This window comes from Eulemur rufifrons, chromosome 30 (assembly GCF_041146395.1).
Source record: "Eulemur rufifrons isolate Redbay chromosome 30, OSU_ERuf_1, whole genome shotgun sequence".
Classification (NCBI taxonomy): domain Eukaryota; kingdom Metazoa; phylum Chordata; class Mammalia; order Primates; family Lemuridae; genus Eulemur; species Eulemur rufifrons.
In genome coordinates, this window is record NC_091012.1 from 40,799,086 (window position 1) to 40,827,026 (window position 27,941).

General features: G+C 36.4%; 2 protein-coding genes across 5 annotated transcripts in view; one reads left to right on the top strand and one right to left on the bottom strand.

Moving 5' to 3' along the window:
- STK26 (serine/threonine kinase 26) overlaps positions 1–24,796 on the top strand; it is a 54,542-nt gene extending 29,746 nt beyond the window's left edge. The window contains exons 3-12 of one of the 3 annotated variants that reach the window (XM_069463199.1): positions 2,307–2,537; positions 11,577–11,633; positions 16,967–17,075; positions 17,174–17,331; positions 18,397–18,582; positions 19,919–20,067; positions 21,118–21,211; positions 21,681–21,743; positions 21,817–21,953; positions 23,004–24,796. In XM_069463199.1, the coding sequence (XP_069319300.1) occupies positions 2,307–2,537; positions 11,577–11,633; positions 16,967–17,075; positions 17,174–17,331; positions 18,397–18,582; positions 19,919–20,067; positions 21,118–21,211; positions 21,681–21,743; positions 21,817–21,953; positions 23,004–23,028 (1,209 nt within the window). In that variant the 3' untranslated portion in view covers positions 23,029–24,796. The remainder of the gene's footprint in view (positions 1–2,306; positions 2,538–11,576; positions 11,634–16,966; positions 17,076–17,173; positions 17,332–18,396; positions 18,583–19,918; positions 20,068–21,117; positions 21,212–21,680; positions 21,744–21,816; positions 21,954–23,003) is intronic. The other 2 variants (XM_069463201.1, XM_069463200.1) reach the window with 2 other exon arrangements.
- A 1,000-nt stretch (positions 24,797–25,796) lies between these two features.
- FRMD7 (FERM domain containing 7) overlaps positions 25,797–27,941 on the bottom strand; it is a 47,636-nt gene continuing 45,491 nt past the window's right edge. For both annotated transcript variants that reach the window (XM_069463850.1, XM_069463848.1), the window contains exon 12: positions 25,797–27,780. In XM_069463850.1, the coding sequence (XP_069319951.1) occupies positions 26,686–27,780 (1,095 nt within the window). In that variant the 3' untranslated portion in view covers positions 25,797–26,685. The remainder of the gene's footprint in view (positions 27,781–27,941) is intronic.

Here is a 27,941-nt window from a genome sequence, read left to right on the forward strand (position 1 = left end):
AAGGGGGCAAATTCAAGTAAAAGAACAGGTAAAGCAGGTCAAGGAATAATGTGAATGCCCTGAGATGGATCTGTGAGGCTTTCATTTTCACAGACCCTTTTTTTTTTTGTGGGGCATGTAGAGAGCATCTACCCTTAGTTGTAAAATCAATGAGGTTAATTTAGCAGTTCCTCCTTTTGGTTCTCCAGAACTTAGTGCTCTTTCCTGGGCTATGGCTTTGAGAAGGCATTGCAAACACAGATATTGTAAAATTTTGCAGTAGAGGTAAGAAAGATTTAGAAACTTTAATATTCTTAAATAATATTTGATTTGGATAGAGAGGGAACTGACTTGATTTTCTTAGAGACTCCATAGAACAATGAAAATGATTGGACAAACCAGCTTCTTTATATAGGTAGTTTTATTTGCATGACTTTTGCCCTTGTACTAAAATCAGGAAGTAAATCTGTTTTAATAAAGACTGTTTTAATAAAGACTTAGGATGCTTTGGTTTAAGATGATCAAGGGGGAATTAGAGCTTGAATGTAATCTATCAGGGGTTCAGGAATTGGTAAGTGGGGCAGGGATCTCTATCCCTCGATAGTTAGGGAAGTGAGGCTATACTAGTAAATCTTGTTTTCGTGATTCCCTCCACTCCGAAATTTGGTGTTTTGCATGAAAAGTTTTAGACCCAAAATAAAAGAGTAGGAAGAGCAAACATTGTGTAAATGATGAGTGTTTCTCTTTTTCTGTCTCCAGTTTGCTATTCCTTGATTTAAAATCTTAAATTATATTCATGAATTAGGATTTACTTCAGAGCTTCTTTAAAATGCAAACTGTGACTTGGTTTTTAAATTTTTGATTTACGTGTTTGCAAGAGCCCATTTATTATAGCAAGCAAAGAACAGCTGTATCCTCCCTGGGGTTGATTGTTTCAGTCAAATCCTTTTAAAACACTAATTAAGAAGATTAAGATTTAATTTTTGTTTCTTCACAACAGAAAATTCTAGTTATAAAGTTAATGAATACACATACTTCCCACAGTGTTATCAGAAGATACATAACCATGTATTTTTTAATCAATGGCATATTTCCAAATTTTAGAATTATTTTGTAGCTGTGTCAGAAAAACTGAAAGACTCATCATGGTTTTTTTCCAAGTCTACTGAATTTAGGAAGTTATAGGGAGGTGAACTCATCACCAAGCTATTTGGTGGGTATTTTTTGCCACAAAGTACTACAAAGCCAAGAACCATCGCCCAAAGTAGGAAGAGGTAACTGTGGGTTAGCCACTATGTAATAGTAATCACAATGAAGTACAATGTCTTAGCAAGAGAAGGCACCAAGGAAATCAATAATGATGGTGCTCAAGTTCTTGAGAAGGTATTATAACAAAATGTGAGCACTAACGATGCATTTGCAACCTACTAGAAGCCTAAACTATTTTTAAAAGCCCATATGGGAAGCTCAAGATGTATTTGTTCCATGTGGGTACTGGAGGCGGGTGGGGATACACAAGTAGCTTGCAGTATCAGAGACTTCCACATGGAAAGTGCATCTTTTAGAAATGAAAAAAAATCTAATCAAGGGGAATGGGGAAGCTTATAAGGTAAACAGGTCATATGCAAAATGTATTTTAGGCATGTTGAAAAAAGAAAATTCACTTAAATAATACATCACACACATTACCTTTAAATATGACCCATAATATTTTGTTATATATGAGCTGTCACACTGACTCAAAACAGTTATATGTGTGCTGTATTATTTAGTGAAATTCCTTAAAAGTAGTCATAAATTTTGAAGTTACCTTAAACAGAAGCAGTTTACTGTAGTAGTAGTAGTGTGTCTATTTGGTGGTCATGGTGCAAAGAACTTGATAAGAAACAACAAACTTTAATGGCCTCTTTGTCTAAAGGAAGACATAAGGGACATGCTAAATCCGTTACAATTTTAAATGATTCACCTTAGCTTAGGTTAGATGTTCTCTCACTATTGCTACATTTGCAGTAATGTGAAAACTGTGTATAATCAGCTGCTTTCTTCCAAAAAGTGCCTGACCTTTTATCAGACACCAGATACCTTTACTGTACGGGATTGTTTGTGGTAGCAGGATCAGCTAAGCCCGGTTGGTGTGCATGATCCAATAGAATATAGACTAGCTGGCAATTTGGTATTACAATTGTTCTAACAAAGCACATGTGGAGATCCAAAGGAATGTGTATGCTTTAACAAATGTGTTATTGTCTTGTGTGATTTATTTTCCTTCATTTAAAAAATGTAATTCAAAACATTTGTGTTCTTTCTCTCTCCCCCATCCCCTTTAGAATAATATAGCTGATCCAGAAGAACTGTTCACAAAATTAGAACGCATTGGGAAAGGCTCATTTGGAGAAGTTTTCAAAGGAATTGATAACCGTACTCAGCAAGTGGTTGCTATTAAAATTATAGACCTTGAGGAAGCCGAAGATGAAATAGAAGACATTCAGCAAGAAATAACTGTTTTGAGTCAGTGTGACAGCTCATATGTAACAAAATACTATGGGTCATATTTAAAGGTAATGTGTGTGCTGTATTATTTAAGTCATAAGGTATTTTCATTATAAATTTTTCTTTTTTTAATTCTATTTTTTGAAAAGCAGTGTCTTAAATTAGGATTTGGCAGTCTTTGGCCTCTAGGCAGAATCCAGCTCCATTTATAGTGCCAAATAAACCGTTGTTAGATTTAGCAGCTGTATCCTGAATGCATCCCAGTACTCAGCTGCACCCTTTTTCCACACCTGAACTTTTGATTTGATGAAGGAACAGAAATACAGCTGGTCCTGGAGACATATCCTTTGTCAGGAAAGAGTTATCCCCCTGGGTTCCCACACACTAGTCTCAGTGGTCTAGTCTGTCTCAACTTCAAAATTAATGGAAGATGTATGTCACTTATTCCATTGAGTTATGGTGTTTATTTACACATTTCTTTCTCCCACTGGGTTTAGCTTAACCAGTCTTCATTTTTACATCGGTTAGTACAGGGTATGGCACATCTTAAGAACATGATAAATATTTGCAAAAATGGAGTTAAGTGGAATAATATCTGTTCTTCCCTCTGAAACAAAAGTTACATTTTTACTGGTTGCAGGATCATGGAATTAGCAGACACCTAAAAGTCCAGCAGATGGAGATGTTACTACATAATGGAAAACTTTGGTTGGTAAAACTCAAGAGTTCTTGGGCTCTAGAGTTAGAAGTCAAGATTTGTGTTTATTAGAAATGAAGAATAAAAATCTAAAAAACTCTAGCTTAGTTTAGAGTTTAAATTATCTTAAAATTCTTTATCCTTGGGTTGAAATTTTTCAACGGATGGCAGTATTAGATCCTTGCCTTTCAATGTTTATATGGGGGGAAGGTTTTGTGGTTGATCAGTCTGTATGCCAGAGTGTGTTTATAACTCATTCAGCTGTTGGCCTGTGTAAAAATTAGTGCAACTTTTTATGCTCTGCTGACCAAATACATCCTAGGATATCTATCTATATCTTTTTCAAATAACCTATCTTTGAGTTCCTGGGTTCTTATTTCTGCTTGATCAGTTCTGCTGTTGACACTGTCTATTGGATTTTTCATTTCATTCATTGTATTTTTCAACTCAAAAGTTTCTGGTTTTTTAAAATGATTTAATTTCTCTTAAATTTCTCATTTTGTTCATTTTTTGTTTTCCTAATTTCATTTAATTGTTTCTTTGTATTTTCTCAAAGTTTGATGAGCTTCCTTAACAAGAAATTTATAAATCTCCATTTATTTATAATCAGCTACTGGGAAACTATTGTGTTCTTTTGGCAGTAAGATGTTTCCTTGGTTTTTCGTGTTTCTTGTTGCCATATGTTAATGTCTGTGCATTTGGTGGAGCATTCACCTGTTCCATACATTACAGGTTTCAGTGTGGAAAGACCTTCCTCTATAGGATGGTGCAAGGGCAATGTCTAGGTAGGCTACATACAGCAGTCTAGTCCCAGTGAGGGCACAGCATCATGGTCTCTGTGCAACTCTGTCAACTGATATTAGTGTTGACAAGATTACAGGGATCCTCAGTGGCGAACATGTGGGTGTCCACAGCAATGGTGAGGACCGTTGGGAGTCTTTGGTGGTGGGGGCTGCTAGAGTCCTTCCAATCGCTTTTTCTCTCACCAGGGAAATTATGACAGAGTGGATCCCTCTTGGCACTGGGTCTGGCTTGGGGCCCATTCAAGGTGGCACTGGCGTCTGATCAGTGATGCCCATGGAGTGGCCCCAGAGCTGATGCCTCATGTACAGGCATTCCTAGAGGGACTACTGCTCTTGGACCTGGGGCGGTAATGGCACTGATGTCCGAGGTGCAGACACCTTTCACTGCTCTGCTGGTAAGGAGTTTCAAGGCATGGATGTTTGTGAAGTAGGCAGGGAACAGGAGAATGGGCATGCACCAAGCCACAGTGGTTCTGAGGGCAGGGAGGGCCCTAGCTCTCCCTGGTAGCTGAGCTGGTGTCCAGACCACAGGCATGTGCAGATGGACCTTGGCTCTGGCATCCAGGGTGTGAGCTAGTTCACTGTGGCTGTGGGTAGCTCTGGTGTCCGAGCTGTAGGTGGGTGCAGTGTAGCCACAGATCTTGTCTGGAGTCTGGGGTACAGGCTAGCTTTCAACAGTGACTATGTGGGTGTCTGGAGCACAGGCACACTCAGAGAGACCTTGGCTCCAGGTCCCAAGGTGTGAGCTATGGTCATGCCTCAGGTGTCTGAAGCATGGTTAAGTGTAGTGCAGCCATAGAGCCTGGGTCTGGAGTGTGGGCACTCATGGGGCAGGCATGATTCGGGGGTCAGGAGCTTGCATGGGTTGGGAGAGTGGCAGTTCCTTTCCCCAAATAGCTCAGCAGCACCTGCTTCTTGAGGGGGAAGGGTTTTGTAGCCATGTCTCTCTCTCTCTGGGATTCCTTGGTAGGAATGGCTGTTGGCTACCTCAATAGCAATAAATGCCAGTCTCCTCTGCAGACCAGGCCTCGGGGGACCATGGTGGCTCTCACTGTGTGGTGATACCAATAGCCTCTGCCTTTCTTCTTTGTTCCTAGCCATCTCCTGGCCTCTCAGGTACCTGATCTCATCAGTGATCCTTTCTGTGGGCATATTCTCTTTTTTTGTTCCATTGTATTGTTGCAGATTCTTAAATGGGCCCTTGAACCATCTCAGGGCTTATTTTGGTTTGTGGATAGCTGTATGTATTTGTTTTTTTTGTGGGATTATGGAGGCTGGTATGTCCTTCTCCACCATCTTGGTGACTTCACTCCGTCATCACTTTCTTCATCTGTCTGTATCTATGTTAGTTAATACTGATACAGAAATTCATCATTAATTTCACTGCCTTTTTACAAAGCCTGATTTATTCTAATATTAGATGTATGTAGAATGAATGCATAGTAGAATGAATCATGAAGCAAACAGCCACTATGTAATACACTGTACTAGGTGCTGAAGATGTAAATGAGCAACTCAGTACTGGAGCTCACAGTCCAGTATTATACTAAAATGATGCAGATTTTATGATTAAAGTATGTACAAGATGAGGCACAAATAAGCAAGTAGTCACTTCCATCCTTCATTTTCAGAAGTGGTATGAAGAAAAGGCCTCCAAGAGGAGGTGATAATGCTGGTAATTTCTGTCCAATTTCAGTATTTACTTCTAAGTGTTAGCTGTTACTGTATTTTACTACATACATAATTATTTGGTCCTTTGTGGAATAATTTTACTTTCATATTTGTTCCTAAAAAGCTAATTTAGCAGGTCGTATTCTGTTTTAGAAATCTTATGAGTGATCACTTAATTTCAGTAGTTTTTGATTCCCCTCCTAATTTCCTCAGCAGGCTGCATTGTAGGCTGCTCCAGGAATTTGCTTTCAAGTGTGTGTGTGTGCGTGTGTGTGTATGTATTTTATTTGCTCATTGTGGTTTATTCTTTCTGGATTGAATGCTGGTAATTCTAGACCTGCTCTAGATCAAACCTGAACCCTTGCTATTAATAATTTTAAGCACCTGTGACAAATAAGCTATTTTTTTTTGGTAGCTGACTTAAAATATTAAATAAACCCTCTTTTAGATGACTATAATATGCTGAAAATTGATACTGATATGGTTTGACTATTTTACTGGTTGCGTATAGCCTTTGTTTATTCATATTCAGTATTCTTTTTTAACTTTTTTATTTATTTTATTCATATTCAGTATTCTTATGAAAAAATGAGTTATAGCTCTGTATCTTCTATTTCTATGATTTCACAGAGTTCTTTTTAAGTAACAAAGAAGTATATATGTACTAGTCACCTGGTAATTACTTAATCTTTAAATAAATGAAATTAATTTTTTGTTTGTCATAAATCATGATTGTACAATGTACTCAGACCAGTCAGTGATATAAAACCTTTGTCCAAGATGTCTTCTTAAAAGATTAAACTGAATTATTTTTATCACCCATCATTAATTAAAATCTATGATGTGAAAGATTACACTGAAGAACATTTTGCCTTATGATAAAATTATAGAAATACACCACTGGCTGATATTATTTATATACTGAATCTATTTAAAGTAAATAAACGTATGTACTTATATCTGCATATAAACATACATATACAGAGAAAGAGAAATATCCTATGATCTTATAAGCCTTTTCATACTATTTATTTAAACCACTTTCTTAAATTGACCAACTCATTTATTTTCCATTTATATTAAAATGTAGTATGACTCTGTGGGCCTGCATTTTTTCCCTAAACTAAAATCACATCAAATGTAACAGGGTTCTGTTTAAGGCAGTCAACTTAATTCAAGGCCACGTCCTCTTAGTACTATCAGGGAACTGCATTATCAATCAACTTACATACTTATTGTGGCCCATCCTTCTATTTTAGGTGGCATGGGGGGATTTTGTAAGTAAAGTTAATTGAGGAAAGTAGGATATGGGTTTTTCTCAGATTGTTCTTACACAGGATATCATGTATAATCAAGGCCTTACTGTAAGCTAGAGGAAAAGGTTATTACATTTGAGAGAAAATTATATGCTCTTTGAAACTATATGCAGTTGTAGTGATTTCCTTGAGACATGCAGAAAATGTACTAGGTATTCATTTTGACTGAGCTCACTGTATAACTTCATTTTTAAAAACAAGAGTAAAAACCAGACAAACACATCAGTATGACCACAGTGTTTTCCTTTAATTTTAGCTCACTGCAGATTTTCTTGACAGACAAAGTTAGTCTTTATGAAGAGTGCTAAAATAAGCAAACCCTTCCCTTCTGATCTCATAATATTGGAAGAATCTTTTATAATCTTTAAATATTTTTCTAGTTCAATGTAAATCTTAAAATGAAGTTCACTCAGGCATTGAATAGAATTTGAATCATGCCTTTATTTGCAGCTGAAAATTGCCTTTAAATTTCTGCGTGTGTTAAGGAAATATTGTCCCCCCCCATACCACCACCAATATTTATTAAAAGAAAAAAGAATTGAATAAAGTAAAATATTCCAGAGTAGTCTGTACAGTTTTGTGGCCTTCTCAGTATTTTTCAATGAAACTGTGTGTGTGTGCTTACATCTAGTGTATGTTCAATGTCTCTGGAATATTCTTTTTAACATTTTTATGGAGTTCTCTTATAAAACTTGAAATCAGGGACAGAAAAATTTTTTTCCATCTTAAAATATTCTTTTCTCAAAATGGGAATATCTTTAAACTTAATATAACACAGGTCTAAGGAGCCCCATATTAGATTCAATTCAACAGACATTTATTTATTAAATGCCTGCTCTGTGTATTCCTCTCATTCTGCATGTTCGCCCTGGTCAGTCTCCACTTTATTCTAAAAACTTGTAAATTCATGTCTCTGGTTGTAACCTTTCTTCTCAGCCCCAGATATGTATTTATAACTTGCCTCATATTAATAACCTCTGGTTACACTAAGTACAATAACCCTAAAACTGGGAAAGTAGTATTTGAAGTAGGTCTTGAGTATGATTTTAGTGGCATTTGGGATGTAAGGGTGGGCTATGAACAAGGCATTCCAAACTGGAAGAAAATGGCTCAGAGGTGGTAAAGTGTCTAGCCATATTCTAGGCAAGATGGTCTCTACTGTCCCTTGCAGTTTTATAAATCTCATGTGCCGTGTTTTTTAAATTATGGTAAAATATACATGACATAAAATTTACAATTTAAACCGTATAGTTCAGTAGCATCAAGTACATTCACATTGTTGTGCACCCCTGACCATCATCACTTCCAGAGCACCTTTACCAATTGAAGCTCTGTACCCATTAAATAATATTAATAACTTCCCTCCCCCCACAATTCTTGTCAACTGCCATCCTACTTTTTGTCTCTATGAATTTGACAACTCTAGGTACCTCATATAAGTGGAATCATACAATATTTGTCCTTTTGTGACTGGCTTATTTAAATTATACATGCTAGTTTATGTGGCCAACGTTTCGGTTGGCTATTGGGTTACTAGACCAGCTCACTTTAATTCAACATGTATGTAGTATAAATAATGCTCTCTCAAATATGCATTATGGATATATTAAATATTTTTTATAAACAAACAAATTCCAAGTTCCATAGAGCATTTCTTTCCACTTTGGCCAAGTATCTGCTTTAGCAGCAAACAGTTGGGATTCAAAGCCCTCATGGGGTGACAGAGTTGATACTTCAGACACCAGTACTTTGTTAACACTAGGGTCTAACTTCTTTCCAATAACTAGTACAACTCTGGAGCAGTTACTCTTTAGGCGTTCTGAATTTGGGGACGATTGACCACCCATGTTGATGTATGACTTAACGCCTCCAAACTAATGTTCAAATGTGTGGATCTTTTTATTAGTGGAGAAGTGGAGTTTTTCCTTCAGGGACTTCCTATGCTTAAATGTGGTGGGTTTATGGCTATGGTTTATAGTCACTTGGTTCTTTAGGAATTGTAAACCAGTATGTAGATACCATCATAGCCTTTTAAGTTATTTAAAAAGCAAACCAAACACACTTATTTGTACTCTCCAAACCTAAATTCTTTTACCAGATATCAAAGGTATTTTGTCATCTCCCAGAATAATAGGATGATAAGGTCTAAGTTTTTTGGTTTGGTTTTGTTTATGATTGGTGATTTCATTGAACCATTGAAACCTGCTGTGGACAAGGAATTGGTCAGAAGATCTTTTGTGGGTTAAGCTTCCTCGAACAGGGAGGAGCCCCGCCAGCTCGCCCTTCCCATCGGCTCCCACTCAGGCCTTGCATCAGGCCCACACCTGCCTAGAAATCGTCTGAATGTTCAGATCTGTGGTCACCCCTCAGTGAGGTTTGTCTCCAGAAGTGGCGGTCAAAAGGAGGTAGCCAGGAAAGTTATCGGGTAGCTTTGGTCCCCTTCTTGTCTCAGAGGAGTCCTAGTTCTGCTGAAAAGCTTGCTTGCTGGTAGGAGACCTTATTTTCAGATCTAGAAATTGCTTAGTCATAACTTTAATAAATCAACGGTATATACTACTTTGTAAAGTCACATTTCAAGCTTTCTGTGAATACTTTTTAGTGACAGTTGGCAAGTTTCCATTTTGAATTGGTACAAACAAAAAGGCACAAGACGTTTTTAACTTGGAAAACAGGTGCTTTCATTCATGCAGACCTGTAAAACAGATAAACATGTTTTATAAGATATTCTTTTAAATGTCAGGTGAATGGGAAGCTTTCTGAATTCATAGGGTAGAATATAGTACTTGTTAGAAGCAAACGGGTAAAAGAAAAAATTCTTAAGCTATATGGCGTTGTAAGGACCACTTTTGTCTTCTCTTTAAAAAAGTATAAAGATGCATCAAGTTCACAATTCTCAGGTTCTGAGTGCCTAATTTCTATACACAAATACAAGTTACATGAATCTCTCCTGGAACTCCTCTTCCCTCACTGCTATCGTGGGAATTTATTTCCTTTCTTTCCTACTGTAGACACTGCCGCCAACAAAGACTCTCAGCTTTCTTTCCTCAGTTCAAGCTGGCCAGCTACAGCAGGACAGAGTGGATGTCAAAGATTAGCGGAGGAGGTAGAAACGTTAGGGAAACACCATTTCTCTCTCTTTCTTATACATTATACATAGTGTCAGCATCAAGAAAGGAGAATCCTTTTGTCTTAATTAAATGAGCCCTCTCTCCCTGGTCCATAACCCTAGGCCAAGTCCCATTCCCTTCATTACAATGTCAATTCACCTCTGATTCTTCAACCCTCCCCCATCCCCTAAGCACTCATCGTCCTGGCACTGGAGTCCATTCTCTGCCTTGATAAAGTCCCAGCCCCATGGAGCTGCTTGGAAATTTTAAATTGAACTCCTGACTACCTCCCAGGGATTTTAGAGTTTGAGGACTACCAGCAGTAGCTTGAGAATCTTCATCCCACAGCTGGGGCTGTAAAGGTGACAAATGTGTTTCTGGCATCCCAAGTTGAAGCACAACACTGAATATATTTTTCCCCTAGAAAAATTGTTAAAGTATAAATAGTAGTGAGTTTCTCTGGTACTCTTCATGCTACACTACGAATACATTTGTGTGAAATTGTCTTTTGGGAGGACTACCCCAGGAACCTAGACATTATTTTTATGGGAAAATGTTTACTTTCAAAATTCTGAATATCTCACTTAAAAATTGATTTTTGGAACACAATCCAATCAGAGCTTCACTGCTGCCAATATAGTAAAACCAAACATTCTACTTCTAGTCAGCTCTGTGGTCCCACAAAAATTCAGAGAATACCACTCATGAAATGGTATAGAAAGAAAGGTATCCCTAGTATTTCAAGCTATAGATTAAAAAAAAGAGTTTAATGATTTATTCTAATGTTTAACTGATAGGACTAGTGTGTGGGTGTGGGTACACACCTGTTTTAGAATTCATATACATGTATTTCTCCCCCATAAACCCCATTTCTTCTTGTTCAGCTCATCATGAAGTTAATTTCACCTGGAATAATCACACTTTTTAAGCTAAAGACTCCCTTTTTCTTATCTCATTGCATCAGAGGAAAAATAAACAATATTCTTTCTAGGGTCCATGTGTGTACCAAAAATGCCCATTAATCATGGCTGATAAAAGTTGGGAAATTACATTAAAACAAATGAAAGCCAACAACTAAAATATGGCAAAATATCCAGTGTCCTCAAACTCTGGATCACATGTGAACCACTCAAAATTTCTACAAGTCTCTGCTTACCTCCTCATTCTTTAATGTAACTGTCTTTTCCTTTCAATATTATCATTCAAGATAATAATTTAAAGCTATGGTTTATTTTTTCTGGGTTTTATAAAATTACTAATAGTTCAATAATAACATAATACTTTAATTTTTTTTGGCTGTATCATAGGTTTTAATAGGTTTGGAGGAGGAGTCTAAGCTCAGAACTTTACTTTCATTTGTAATGGTATATAGAAAAAATATATTCTGGGTTCCAGGCCAAGACTTTTAAACATATTTTAGAATCTGTGCATTAGTATGTGAGATTTAACAATTTTGCTAGTATGTGATTTTGGCTCAGATTTGTAATTATTAAATTGTTTCATGACTTTACAGGGTTCTAAATTATGGATAATAATGGAATACCTGGGTGGTGGTTCAGCACTGGATCTTGTAAGTATTTTAAAATAATTATACACATGTGTGCACATGTATGTACATTCACATGTACCTATAATTTTTGTTCTTTTAATTGACCATGTTTTTTGGGCAAGAATGTCTTTTGGGCAAGCTAAGTGGTTGCTTTAGTTAATATATTCAAATTAAACTCTTTCTTCAGGACCACTGTTCTTATGTAGGTACTAGATATATTGTAGGTTTGAACATGTTCCTGACATTCTAAGAGTATATAAAAAATGCAAATAGCTTAATACAATAAAGTCTCCCCAAATTAGATGTGGGTGTGTGTAAATTGCAGTAAGTTTTAAGTTTGACTTTTATAGGCTTATCCCTGAAAGGACTGAGTGTTCTTAGATTTTAAAAAATATGTGGTATAGATAACTGTCACTGAAAGTGGTTGTTAGGGACTGAATGTTGTGTCCTCCCAAAATTCTGTTAAAATCCTAACCCCAATGTGATAGTACTAGGAGGTGGGGCTTTTGGGAGGTCATTAGGTCATGAGGGGGGAGCCCTCGTGAGTGAAATTAGTGCCCTTATGAAAGAGGCCCCAGAGAGCTCTGTAGCTCTTTTTTGTACCATGTGAGGGTACAGTGAGAAGAAGGCCATCTGGAAACCAGGAAGAACGCTCTCACCAGACACCAGTCTGCTGGTATCTTGATGTTGGACTTCCTTCCTGGCCTCCAGAACTGTGAGAAATATGTTTGTTGTGGTATTCTGTTATAGTAGCCCAACTGACTAAGATAGTGTTTCTAGGGTTCTGACGAAGTAGGCCTACAGATCCAGTTCTCTACAGAGCTCTCTCTACACCTTTATAGGTCATTTTGAAATGTGATGGCATTTTTGGTTGTCACAATGACTTGGAAGTGCTACTGCCATTTTAGTGGGCAGGGATATCAGAATGCCAAAATCCTGCAATGTGCAGGAAAATTCCACTTGACGAAGATATGTTTATACACAGAATGCCTTTGTGAAACACTGGTTGTTTTCCCCAAGTTAGTGTGATCCTATAATGTTTTTTCTCTCCTTTAAGATCTTTATTAATATGACATATTAAAATTCAATGTGGGCCGGGCGCGGTGGCTCACGCCTGTAATCCTAGCACTCTGGGAGGCCGAGGTGGGCAGATCGTTTGAGTTCAGGAGTTCGAGACCAGCCTGAGCAAGGGCGAGACCCCGTCTCTACTAAAAATAGAAAGAAATTATATGTACAGCAAAAAATATATATAGAAAAATTAGCCGGGCATGGTGGCTCATGCCTGTAGTCCCAGCTACTCAGGAGGCTGAGGCAGTAGGATTGCTTGAGCCCAGGACTTTGAGGTTGCTGTGAGCTAGGCTGACGCCACGGCACTCTAGCCTGGGCAGAGCGAAGACTCTGTCTCAAAACAAAAAAAAAAAGAAAGAAAAAAAATTCAATGTGCATTATGAGAAGGAACTTTGTGTAGTAGAACACTACTGGGCTGTCCTATGGGAGTTTGAGGTTATACCACTGGCTCTACTCATAACTAAATCTGTGACTGTGAATCAGACAATCAGACAAATTTCCTAGACTTGGGTATCTTATAAAATAAAGAAGTTGAATTAAGTTATTTCTATGTTCCCTTCCATCTTTAATATCATATGTCTTTTATTTGCATGCTTCTGCCTTTGAAATTATAGAGTATGCTGTTTCTAAGAAGAAAGTGTTTAGATGAAGATTATTGAGTAATATTTTAATTCTTATTTTTTAAGAGGAAATGAGTTTTCCTAACTGAAAGTGAGTAAATATTTTTAAAAGGCTTTAACCTTGACTGCCAACTCAAAGTTTCAAATATTCCTATGAACAGAAATGGCCATAAGAGATTTTCTTTCCTTTACGTAGAACCATACTCAAGCCATTCTAAAGAAACAGTAATTAGACCTGATGGAGAGCCTCATCTGCTAGGAATTCACATCAGTTTAATCAGTTGCTAAGTTTGGTGCTCCTTCCTTGTGTCTAATCTAGTTCTTATATCCTAAAGCTTGAGTTCATTTTTTCTTTCTTGTCTGTGGTGAGAGAACACCACTGGTGTTTCTTTATATAATAATCCTTCATGTATTTGGAGTCAGGCTTCATTCTCCTCTTAAAATTAAATAATCTCATTTTTATTTGTCTTATCACAGAGTCTTGTTATACAATAGTTTGTTCATTAGCTTCACAAGAAGCCTCTCAATTGTTCCATGATCCTCCTTCCATTAATTTGAATATTAAGAGTCCTTTGCAAATTTACTGGTTACCTTTTCTGGTCCCCCAAGGTGCTTGCCATGTCTCTTCCCTGTTTTGTAGGCATTGGCAAAGCTAGTTCATTCTGTTCATCAGGATCACTGATAGCAATGTTAAACATTGAACACTGGCCTAACTCCAACTAACAACCCTAATCTGTATCCACTAGTAGTATTACTTTGATCAGTTTTATGAAATCTCTAAGTGAAATGATTGTGAGATCTTAATTTCATCCTGCCATTCTTATCTGTGCTTAATAGAACAAATAGCAATTAGTGTCAATTCAACAAATTAAAAATGTTGTCAGCACTGTATTGTCTAAGAATCACAAAAACCTACGTCTTATTCCCAGTTCTACCACTGATTACATGGCTAATATTGGGCAAGCCATTTAACCTCTTTGTGTCCTAATTTCCTCAAATGTTAAATGAAGAAATTGGATTAGTAATCTCTAGTTTTGTTTTTCTAGCTCTAAAATTCAATAATATTGTGATTTAATTATAAACCTCATTTAACTGGACTTTATAGGGAGAGCAAATAATGAGAAAATGTGCTATTCCTTTTCTATGTGTACTCCTGTACAGATGAATGCTATCATTTGAGGAATCTAAGAAAGGATTAAGTGTATAGAAGGGCTCTGCTACCAGGAACAAGAGGAAACAAGAGGGATATTGAGCAGAGAGTGTTTCTCACTTTGAAGTGGTGCCTGGTGCCTGACTAATGGAATAACATAAGATTATGACATGTCATTTATTTCAACATTATATAGTGTGTACTTCAAAAGTCCCTCCCATTCTAGAAAAACAATTAGTTGTGTGTGAGCAGATTTAGAGCATATTGTGCATTATTTTATTGAATTTATTACACCCTAGTTCTTTCCAAAAAGAATTGCAGTGGCTTACAACAAAAACACATATAATAAAGTGAATAGAATAAAACATGAACACCAAGGAAAAAAGTTGGAAACAATATGCTAACCACAAGAGAAGGCATAACATAGCTTGCTGCACTGGCAACTGGCTGGAAGTCAAAGGAGCATAGGGAGGGAGGATCCACAGGACCACAATTGTACAGTCTTTGAAAGAGCAAATGTCCCTCTCTTGTATATCCTCATTTGACAATAGAGGCAAATTACATAAAGTCAATATACTGCCCCCGGGCAGAGGTGTTACCTATTAGAGACATGGCAACGTGTCCAAGTCATTGGAGAGAAGTTCAATTATGCACTCCAGGACAGTAGACCAAGATCCTGGCATTACCTCTCCCAAGGATGTATTAGAAATAGAAAAACAACCTCTGTTCCATCTACTTTACCTTCTTTCCCTTTCCAACTCCCTTTTTTCTTCATCTCTAATCATTACCAATGTGTCTAAGGAAACATTCTAGCCACAAGGTTTGGGACAGTTTTCTGTGTGACAATGAACCAGAAAAACTCACCCATACCACCATCCCATGCCCATTTTCCTGCCCCAGAGTCTTCCTCACATCCTCCTCCGGCACCTAGTTAGATGAAATTTTACTTTTATTGAATTTTAAACTAATCCTAAAATATAACAAATAAGTTCATGGATCTTTAGGACTCCTTTTTTCTTGTTTTTACCAAAATATTTTTTAAAATTCTGTATTAGGTAACATACTGGCTTATTCATGGTATGTTTAAATGTCTTTCAGAATGATAGCTAGTACCCCTTTATGGACTTTGTCCTATTACTTAAGTAACCAAGGGTATACCTCCTCTGGCCCTGCCAATGTTTTATGGTCAGGTGATCCCAAGTACTAATCTTAAGTAGTATGACATTTGTCCTTCAGTTGTTTGGTAGTACCTCAGCAGTTTATTGCTAGCCATCAATAAGATAATATGCCATTTTAACCTTCTCTAAAAAACTTAAGAAACTACTTTAATCACTACTGTTTAAATAGAAACATTTGGGGTGGAAGTTGATCGATTTAAAAGTAAATAGATAATGTTACCTAGGGAAGGGACCTATTGAATTACAAACATCCCTGGAGTATACTATATACCCAGACCACAGTTAATATTAAATGGTGAGACCTAAGTATGGGTTCTATTTTAAGTTGTTAAATTTCAACATGAAAGTGCCCTTTATTCAGCATAAATATGGCATTCATGAAAGATGAAGTGCGCAAGGTGCCAAAGAGCTGTGGATCCCTCCCAGTGTGAGGCAGAGTGGGCAATGTTTGATTTTCACCACCTCTTCCCTCCTTCCAGCAAACAGAACTCTACCTCGGCTCTGACTTTAGATTCCCACCCTTTCCTGTAATAATATTGTACAGTCCACTGTTTGTGCTTTATGAGGTACCAGAATTTTAAAATAACCATTTATTTTAAAGAGAGATTTTCAGATATTCCATTACAAGTTCTCCTGAAACCTAATCATTGCTTTCCTTGTTTTCCAGTTGGAACTATTGGCTTTGGTACAGGGATGGGGAAAGAAAGGGAAATGTGTTACATTTATTTGAAAAACATTATCCCTCCATGATTTAAAAAAATTCATAATAAAAGTCTGAATAGTTTAATTATTATATTCCTGGCTAAATTTACAATTTGAATCTCAAAAAGGCTCTATTCTTTACAGTATTACTGAAATAAATGGCTGATGAATATGATCAAGTAGTTGCTATGAAAATCTTATGGATTGTTTGATCTAAAAATCAGTTTAATGTCAGTATGTAATAACTTTTTAAGAGCAAATGTCAGAATTTATATAGCTGATTTCTTTTTTTCCATCTGAAGAAAAGCTAGCTGGTTCTCTCATTATTTAAGCTTATTTGTTAAATCTTTGTAAATATTCAGGAACCTCAGAATTCCAGAGCATAATATATAGGTGAAAGTGCTTGTATTATCTTTCAATATGAAATGTAATCATTTAAAAACCTGTTCAGCCTTTTGACTTAACTCTTTTGCTTTCTTCCTTCACATTTAAAATTTCCTCATTTGTTTAAATACTGGTTTAATAAAGAGAACTGCTTCATATATCTAAGTGATTCCCTTATTTCAAAGATATCAATTTTGAATTTTATGTTTCCAAATTTTCATATGTGTGTATGTCTGTGTTTTGCCCCTTAAGCTTCGAGCTGGTCCATTTGATGAGTTCCAGATTGCTACCATGCTAAAGGAAATTTTGAAAGGTCTGGACTATCTGCATTCAGAGAAGAAAATTCACCGAGACATAAAAGGTATACAAAAGTCTAATATGAACCTGAGAAAAATAGGTGCCTTCTGAGGAAGCTGAGTTTGTTTGTTTGTTTGTTTTTTATTTCTTTTTTCCTCCTAGCTGCCAATGTCTTGCTCTCAGAACAAGGAGATGTTAAACTTGCTGACTTTGGAGTTGCTGGCCAGCTGACAGATACACAAATTAAAAGAAATACCTTTGTGGGAACTCCATTTTGGATGGCTCCTGAAGTTATTCAACAATCAGCTTATGACTCAAAAGTAAAGTATTGCCTCTACAAACTATTTTATTTTTATTAATAAATTTTAGATAACACACTGTCTTAGTTAATAAACTGCCTTATTTTTCCTTCTTTTGCAAGTGTTTCTTAAGCTAGAGTTATATTTTGCTACTTAATCATAAATTCCCTTGATGCTGGTAATATTAGTAACCTATTCACTTCAGTGGCTTTCCGTCCCACTTGGAATGAAATCCTAAGTCCCTACTGCGACGTATAAGGCTCTATATGAGCTGGCCATTGTCTTCCTCTCCAGTCTCATCTCTTACCACTCCCTTCTATACTCTATCCACTTCAGCCACAGTGTCCTCATTGTTGTTCCTCAAGCGTAGCAAATACACCTTGGCATCAGGACCTTTGCAATTGCCCTTCCTCTGTCTGGAATGACCTTCCTCCCAATAAAGTGTCTGCTGAAACATCACCTACACAGAGACGTCTTCCCTAGCCATCCTATGTAAATTTGCAACTCCCTTGACCCCGTCATTTGTTATTCTCTTACTCTGCTGTATCATTTTCTTCACAGAACTTAGCACCATCTCACATCACATTATTTATTTATTTATTTATTTATCTGTCTCTCCTACTAGAACGTAAGCCCCTTGAGAGCGGGGATTTTTGTCTGGCTTATTTACCACCAGAATCCTCTCTGCCTAGAAGGGTAGCTGGCACAAAGTCTGGAATTCAGTATTTTTTAATAAATGAATTCTATTAATAAAAATTTATTAATGCCACATTTCTTGAGAAACTTTAATACTGTATGACCATTAGATTCCACAGGCTATTTTGTGGCAGTATATTGGAATGGAGTTTCTTTTCTTTTCTTTTCTTTCATTTCGGCATATTACGGGGGTACAAATGTTTAGGTTACGTATGTTGCCTTTGCCCCCCCCCAAGTCAGAGCTTCAAGCGTGACCATCCCCCAAGGGCGTGCATCACACCCAATAACATTCATCGGGTGTCAGGCAGGTGGGAAGGGGGAGGAGTGGAATGGACTTTCAAGGTGATATATATGTATATATATATATATTTTTTTTTGGTCTTACCTTAGGCTGACATTTGGTCATTGGGAATTACTGCTATTGAACTAGCCAAGGGAGAGCCACCTAACTCGGATATGCATCCAATGCGAGTTCTGTTTCTTATTCCAAAAAACAATCCTCCAACTCTTGTTGGAGACTTTACTAAGTCTTTTAAGGAGTTTATTGATGCTTGCCTGAACAAAGATCCATCATTTGTGAGTATATGTTGCTATTACTACTATTTGTTTTCCATTCGTAGATCTACTTAAAATGAAAGTAGCTTTTCTTGCAGTGGGGAATACAGTGCATGTGAAAATTGTCTAAGATCCATTCAGGAAATGGGTTCTTCCCTCTGTATTGCAAATTCTATTCAGTTCTTAACCAGATCCTCATTTCCTTTCCTCTTTTCTCTGCATCTTTTTCTTGGTCCCCAGCTTCTTCCTTATTCTATTGATCATTTCCTATTTCTAGGAGAAAGACATTCAAGAAGTAAAGTTCATTTTATATTATGTCATTACTAAAATATATGTATAAATACAACGGTTTTTATTTAACTGTTTTCATTTTTCATGAAAGTTATGGTTAACTGTTTTATTTCATGTTTATTTATTTTTTCTTTCTTTATTTTTTTAATTTTTTTTTTTTTTTGAGACAGAGTCTCACTCTGTTGCCCGGGCTAGAGTGAGTGCCGTGGCGTCAGCCTAGCTCACAGCAACCTCAAACTACTGGGCTCAAGCGATCCTTCTGCCTCAGCCTCCCGAGTAGCTGGAACTACAGGCATACGCCACCATGCCCGGCTTATTTCTTTATTTTCTATAGACATCCATGAGCTGTAACATTAATGTTTAGAAATGTCAACATGAAGTTGTATACTTTTCCTAGTCTAGTGAGCGTCACTCATTTAGTTGGTGAATTTGATTATAGTCGTTTTACTGTTGTTAAAGCAAAGCTGCTTTGTGACTTCTAGAGACTAGAAATATACAAGAACTGACCAAGCTTGATATCACTATTTTAAGTTGATAATAAACTTTGATATTATTATAATAAAAGGGAAGTATCCCCGCCCCCAGCACCTGGTGTGCATTTAAGTGCAGTAGGAATTGATGCTTGATGGAAAAGGGATTATAAGATGTGTGCAGATAATAACAAAATTACAGCCTTGCTAGTTTTCATCAATTTTTCCAATTTATAGTACATGTAATTAAAGTATTTTAAAGCATTTTGTGAAATGTTTTTCAATTTTTACTTCACTTTCTAAATCCTGTTTTTCTCTGCTTTTGAGAAGGCCCTGCCTGCCAGTTGGCCAGCTTCCACATTAGGCTTCTGTTCATTAGGCTTCCACAAATTGGGGTACTAAAGTAGTAACTTTAATTTGGTTGACTTGAGCCACTTCAATAATAGAATTAGCTATTTTCCTACAGCATTGTAATTGTCTTCATGTCCATAGACATACTTTTGTACCTTTAACCTTAATAATTCAAATGATTTTTACCACCCCTTATAATCATAAAGAGTCTAGAAATAGTCATGCATTCTTAATTTTTTCCTTAGCGTCCTACAGCTAAAGAACTTCTGAAACACAAATTCATTGTAAAAAATTCAAAGAAGACTTCTTATCTGACCGAACTGATAGATCGATTTAAGAGGTGGAAGGCAGAAGGGCACAGTGATGATGAATCTGATTCCGAGGGCTCTGATTCGTATGTACAAATTGTTTAATTTGTATGTGGGTAGCCCATTTTAATATTGCATATCTTTTTGCTATAATCCAGTGTGCTTGCTCTGGCATAAAATATAAACCACATTCTGAGGTTTCACCTTAGAAACTGTGAAAGTCTCTTTCAGTCACAGTTTGTGGACTACAATGAATTTGGAAACATGTTTTTCTTGGAAGTGAATAGCTCTAGTTTTAAATGGTCTCGGTCTAACCCCTAGTGGATACTTGAGTATATTACAAAATTTTGGAATAAGATTCAATTAAAGGTGTTATATTAGTGTTTGCCCAAAGCAATAAGGAGCTATGTCTTCTCATACTTTGATGACAACCTGCAAAATCCCTCTGGAGAACTGACCTCCAGGCTTTTCCTACCTCTTGGCCACATACCAAACCATGATCAGGGTGGTACATTTAAATATTCATTTATGTATGATTTTTACCCCTTGACAAAGTTGTGGTGTTTTGTAATGGCAGTAGTTATATGAACAATTCAACCTCTAAGTGCCTAACTTAATTTAGACTAGGAAAGTCTATAGGCTACGCCAGAATTTACTCCTCTATCAGCTAAAATGGCACAAAAGCAACACCAAATTTCTTTAGATAACACTCTCAGATTCCTTTATTTATCAGAACTTGCCCGACCTTTGAAAGGGGTAACATGTATCATGATATTTTGTACCCTGTTCTAATGGTTGTTAGCCTTAGCTGCCCATGAGAATCACCCAAGGAACTTTAAAGCAATCACAAGCCACACTACTGGAGATCCTAGTTCAGTGGAGTGGTGGGGGACAGGTATTTACATATGGTAGAAAGTCTCAATGGGATTCTGAACCACACCTAGAGTTGGGAACAACTGCTATTCTTTAGTAAAATGTAGCATTCATGTGAAACTGAGATCAAATACTTTTTTTATACTATGGGTTTTTAAACATTGGGACAATTATATCTTCTAATTCTACCTGCATTGATTTGGTGTTTCCACCAAGCTGAATCATTTAGGAATTTATAGGGGTGTCTTTGGCAATTTCCTTAGGGAATCCACCAGCAGGGAAAATAATACTCATCCTGAATGGAGCTTTACCACTGTGCGAAAGAAGCCTGATCCAAAGAAACTACAGAATGGTGCAGTATGTATATGGAGATAATCACTTCCTCTTGATAGACTTTTAAAAATTGTGTAGTGAGATTATAATGGCCCCAGATTGTTAGGATTTAATACCCCTAAATGCCTGTCTGCCTCGCTATGTACATAGTATGTTTCATTTGTCATTAATTTTGAGCTAATTAAGAAAAGGCAATAGAAATCATTTAAGTGGCCATTGGTATTTTGAAAATGCATTTCACCTAGAGACACATAAGCCCAGGAAATCATAGATACCTATTGTAATGCTAGAAGTTCAAGGCCTTCTAGATGGTGAATGAAAATTACTGATAGGAAGAAAGTATAGGGACTTACCTTATATAGGGTCTTTGGGCCGGGGGCGGAGGGGTGGTGGTTCAAATCAGTTCCCATTTGTTATAGAATAGTTATAGAATAACTAAGAAAAACATGAATATTTTAATTTCATGTGTATAATCTATATTATTTGTTCAAAGGAGCAAGATCTTGTGCAAACCCTGAGCTGTCTGTCAATGATAATCACACCTGCATTTGCTGAGGTAAGTGCAGGTCCATTAGCATTGAATATCTATTTTAAATAGTATAATATTTTAAATGTTATATCTTTCTCAGCTTAAACAGCAGGATGAGAATAATGCTAGCAGGAATCAGGCAATTGAAGAACTTGAGAAAAGTATTGCTGTGGCTGAAGCTGCCTGTCCTGGCATCACAGATAAAATGGTGAAGAAATTAATTGAAAAATTTCAAAAGTAAGTGAAATTTCGTTGAAAAATTATTTTGCATTTTCTGTGGGCTGTTAATTTATGATACAATATAATTACCTTGATTCAATCATTTCAAGTATTTTTAGTGAAATCAACTTTTAATATGTAAGTTGTATGCTTGAAAACAGTTTTGTTTGTTGCCCATCTTAAACATTAGCTTTTGGAATTATTATCTTTACTCATGACAAGGTAGTTTTCTGGTGAATAAAATGGCCTGGTTTTATTTTTCTTTCCCTGCTAGTAGTAGGAGTATAGAAAAAGGTCACTGAGCATATTCTTATTTATTCTTATTTGGGCTCTTGTAAACATCGTTTTGGGAGTGCTTTCATTCTTGCCACTACTCTCAGAATTTGAAGAAACACCACTATTTGCATGTCTCCAGTGCTAAATTCCTAAGTTTGACCCCCCTATAAAAAGTTAGGGAAAGGTTTTAGGTAGAGGGACTAAAAGATCCATATGTTCCACTTTATTTTTGATGCTGTCTCTTGAAATATTAGCTTGATTTTGTTCACATTCAAAGAAGTTCTTACATTTAATTTTTAAACTTTTTAAAATAAGACCTTTATATGCACACACACATATATTAATGCTTCCTAGCTCAAGCAAGCTGTAAAGTGATACTAATTTTAGCCTTAATCCCATTATATCTCTTCTCAGTGCATCTTTATATTTCTTTGTATTTGTAATGCACTGGGATCAATTTGGAACAAACTATGTGGACTGTAAAATCACACACTCTCTAGGAGTTTTCTATCTGATAAGGCCCACTTATAAACTAAAGCTCCTCTTAAAATCCCTTAGTTTTCAATGGAAAACTTCCATCTGTTTTCCAATTTGCAAACAATTGGAAGTTGTAAAATCAGATGCAGAAGGGATTTTTGAATTTTTTTTTTCATATTTTAACATCTACATGATGAGATTCCATGGAAAGTATTTATCTCATTTGCTGAATCAGTTTCTTCATTGCAGCATTTGTACAAATGAAAAACAAACATGCATATTGTGCAGCGATTTAAGTTTTTCTTAATTTTATAGGTGTTCAGCAGATGAATCCTCCTAAGAAACTTCTTATTATTGGCTTGTATTTCATATGGACCCAGAGAAACCCACCAAAGCTATTTCAAGCTTAACAATGCTTAGCTCGTGAGCTCCATGTGCCTTTTGGATCTTTGCAACATTGAAGATTTGGAAGAAGCTATTCGACTATTTTGTGATGGTGTTTATCATTTTATATTTTAAAGAGATTATTTTGTAGAGAATAACTTTTAATACTATAGTTTCACCTGTATTCTAGTAAATGTTGAGATACAGTTTTGCTTTTAGGTATCATTATTTCTTAAGTTACTAGGATGAATACCTTTCATGTTTTGTTCTTCAGTTAACTGTACACTCAAGAAACATGCAGGTCTATCAAAGTCATCCTAAATATTCAACTTTTGTAAATCATCAAGCTTTAGAAACCTTTTTTTTAAAACATAAGCATATTCTAAAAATGACTATTGGTGGGGAAGTGAAAATAAGTTGTACCTTCTTAAAACTGGAGTTTTTAATAAGCTCTTCGAAATGAAATCTGTAAAACTATTGACTCTTCTACCAAGTTGGTATGGTATTCCAGGCAGCTCAGTGATAATCACATTTGAGAGCCCTGTGTTTGAAGCACTTACAGGCAACATGTAGCAACAGAGGTACCCCTTGGTGTGCAGTATTTACCTTCTCTTTTAGATAGAAGAGGCAATTAATCCTTATTTAACATGGTTAGAAATTTCAAGCAAGATCATTTAGCCAAGCATGGATTTTTGGTAATACTGGAGGAATTAGTCTGCCTTCATGTTTTAAATCTTCAGCATACTATATGCTTGGATTTGGAGAGCTTTAGAAAAAGCTGATTGTCATGCGATTAAATACCTGATCAACAGGTATAAATATAACTTACACCAGCATATTTTTTCATGGTAATGAATTGTCCTATAAACTATTTATACAGTCTTATTCTTCATAATTATCAGTCCATAAGCATCATTTGTTCATTTTTGAAAGAGTATTTAAATGAGCATTTTCTAGTTCATATGAAAATAACCATAGTACAAGATGAATTTTTTCCATTCAAACATAAGTTAGATTGTACAGTTAATTTTCAGTTATATTTATGGTACTATTAAGTGGGTAATACCTTTTCCTTTTAAGCCCAATATATATATTATGCCTTCCTAAGTTCTGAACTGGGGCTATATTTCAGTAGTTGTAGAATTATTGATATGAATTAGTTTTGATAGTTAATGTTTTATTGTTTGGATCTGCACAGTTTGGTTTTTGCACAAGTCATTTTTTTATCTGAATAATTGCCAAATATTAGAAGAAAGATGTTCTTCAGGTAAAGAATACAGGTTTTAATCAAAGTGGCCGTCACATCTTCTTTTTTCTTAAACATAATATAGATACTTGAGAAAGTTATTGTGATGTGTGTCATATGCCAAGAAAATTATTTTAATTGGTACCTATGCTGTAACAATTACTTTTAATGTGTTGTATTGTGAAGTAATGGTTCAGTTAAATTTTTCACCTGCTCTGTAACTGAAACTCAATTACAGTTTATAAACTGTAGAGTTCTGGAAATTAATTTTGCAACTCATATCATGGATTTAAATGAATATTTTTGTAAAAGTAAAAGCAACAAATTTATAAATTGCTTATTTGAAACTTTACAACACAATTGCATCCCAAATACAAATTTTATTGTTTATTCATTATAGTTATTAGTCCTGTAAACTGTTTCTAGGTGAAGCATACTCCAGTGTTTTGGGGGTTTTAAAAATAAATATTTAAATTTCGTGGTCCTCAATGTTTCTTTTCCTTGAAGTGGGGATGAGTGTGGCATTTCAGGTGTTTCAAATTATTCCTCCTTTGCCCTTTAATTTATTTTTGGAACACTAAAACCAAAGTTTCTGTTGGAAACTAGAAGACACTCCTCACGTTTTATTAAGCATTGATTATAGCTACAGTGAACATCTGTCCTGATTTCTGCCTCCTGTCTTGACAAAATTATTAAAGAAGTCTCCTTTCACTGGAAAATGTCCTGGGTTGGACAATAAATTATATGGTCACCCTAATCATTGTTTTATTAGGAGATCATATGCAGACATAAATTTAGTGAAGATTTTCAGAAACTGAGATGAGAAACAGCATATAACATAAAGGAGTTTGAGATTTTCCTAAAGAAAAGGTTGAGAGTGAACTTAATATAGCTTCAGGGATATATAGGATTAATATATGGGTGACTGGGCTTCAATATATTCTTATTATTAAATAGCTACTCTAGACTTGTGAGATACTGGAAAGGAAAGTGCTAGAATGTAGGAAAGGGGTGGAATGAGGCATATCAAAGGGATTTTTCTGATGTAAGGACTAGGAGAGTAAGGAAACTATTCCGTACATCTTTTCTCCATTAAGTTATATGTACAAATAGCTTGCCTATACAATTGCATCATTTCTTCAAAGTTAGTACTTTACATTATCTTATAAATGTATTGGACTTAACATTAAAATCAATAAACAAAATAAAGTTCTCAAATAGGATGCTACACCTTCCAGGAGGACCAGTAAGGACATTCTAAATGGGTTCAGAATAGAATTTTCATTCATTAACTCAGCCTGGTGTCAGTACTATCCTTTTTCTTTTCAGCTCCTCTTCCATTCTACCACCTTTCTGCCCCTGACCATACATTTTCACTCGTCTCCCTCCTTTTCCTTGTTCTGTAACTGACCCTTCCCTTAGCAATAGGCAAGAACCAATCACTTCTGAAATTGATTAAAACAAAAGAAAGACTGTGCTTATAACTTATTTTTTAATTACATGGATTTTCCACCACTGTTTGTTAAAATGACATTCATCTCATTTCTTTGCCTACATACATGCAAAAACATACGGCAAAAAATAAATTCTGGCAGGAAATATTACATAAACTGACCTTTTAATGGTTATATTTTACTACATATAGTAGATAGTTAAGAATATTGAAGTTATATGTCAAACATCATAACATCCTTACCAGGTATATATCTGGCTTTAGAAATTGATTTAATTCATTAATTTCCTAGGTTTAGAATTCTGCCAAGTCCTAGCTTCATTCTAAACTTGTATTCTGTTAAGAGGATCTATGCCACCACCTTGTACCTGAGGCTTTTAGGAGGGACATGCTCCCCTACATATGTTAAAAAATTTGAACTTTTTAACATAAAACAAAACCATTTTTACTGGGCTACACACAAATAATAAGGACTGAAACCTTTGTTCAATATTGTTTAAGAACAAAATGATCAACACAGTTACAATCTACTAAATCACTAGATGTCATTAGAAGCCAATTCCATATGCCAACCCATACTATGACCATTCTTCAGTGTTGAAGAACCTGACCTTCACGTATAATGTCTCTGTAAGGAAATGTGTACTGGAGATGACATACCCACCTCACCCCACCATAGTGCTGGTGACAAGAGGGCCTGTTACAGAATCCTTTAAGAAGGAATAGAAGTGTGAAGCTCAAGGAATGAGGCGGCAGCTGGATCTTTCATAAGCTAGGGACCCCAAATTAGAAGATTCCCTTAACACCAATGAATTCGTAGTAATTAAGAAAATGGTTTCTACAGAAGGTTCATTATTTTTTGCTTAAGTTGGTAACATGGAACCGGCCCTGAAATGTTCATAGAATTTACACTTTTAAGCTAAAAAGTAATTATATGGTTTTAGCAAAGTCCTGTCTTCAGCAGTTGGTGTGTTGAAAGAAACATCTTCATCTTCTTCATCTAGCTGTAGACTACCAGAAGACAAGCGGATTCTGGCCATGGGTGACCTTATTCCTTTGCCATACAAAGAGTAGTAGTCTGATTTAAGAATCTCTGATTCCAAATCAGTGGATTCACTAGCTACATATCTTTCTGCTGTACTCTGATCCGTCAGAACTGCTGGAAACTCCTGCTCTGCAAGCATACATGTAAACAGGTCTGCTTTACGACTGAGAGCAGGACAAGGCCCTAAAGGTCTAAATTCTGACCCAAAAGGAAAACGGATAGTTTTCATGTCTGATTGGCTCTGGGACCGTTTCGGGGTTTGCACTGGAATGTCATATGCAAATGTGTCTTCTAAATTTGGGTCTTCCTCTACTAGATCTACATTGATGTTGCTCCTACCACTAGTCCTGGCCATTGCTTCTTGGAATTCTTGAAGGTCTTGCTGAAAGCTCTTCATTCTGATATTTCTTGGGCTCCTTTTGGCTGACTTCATTGCAGTTGGCTCTATGTAGCTATCTGGCCTTGTTCTTTCCTCTGCCAAGACTGGAGATCGTCTTGGTACCTGAAGTGGCTTGTCCACATAAAAAAAGACTTGGGGAGGCATGATATCAATCTGCTGACTAGTACAAGGAATATAGGGCACATCTGTGTAAGTTAGCTGCCTTGCTGGACTCACTTTGCTTGTGAGGCCAGAAGATGTGCACATGTGATTGTCTGCAAACTTACAGCTTGTTTGGAAGGAGCTTAGAGGACTCCTCTCCTCAAAGAAGTCTCTGGGATCAGGGTCAGGATCGGAGTAAGTGTTAAAGACAGGGTCTGTATAAATAAAAGGGAAAGAGGAACTGCTTTGGGACTGATGTAACAATGTGGGATCCGCCTCTGGTTTGGAATGCTCCAGTTCGGCTGCAAAGGTCACCTCCACTGCGGAGTTCCTCCTCCTGCTGTCTAACACCGGCTCAGACGCGTGCACTCCATTCACATTTCGGTAGTACCCACCACCGTACGCTAGCCTCAAATCTTCCACCTTGACAGAAAGGACACATTGGCGAAAGAAGGAGAAAGCCATTTAGTTGGGGTGGGGGCAGGGATCTGCATTAACCTCGAATTTGGAAAAGGTAGTTTTTCACATAATCATTTCAACCCAGGTTCTGCTCCAGGGTAGATAAATATATATAGAAAGGGTAA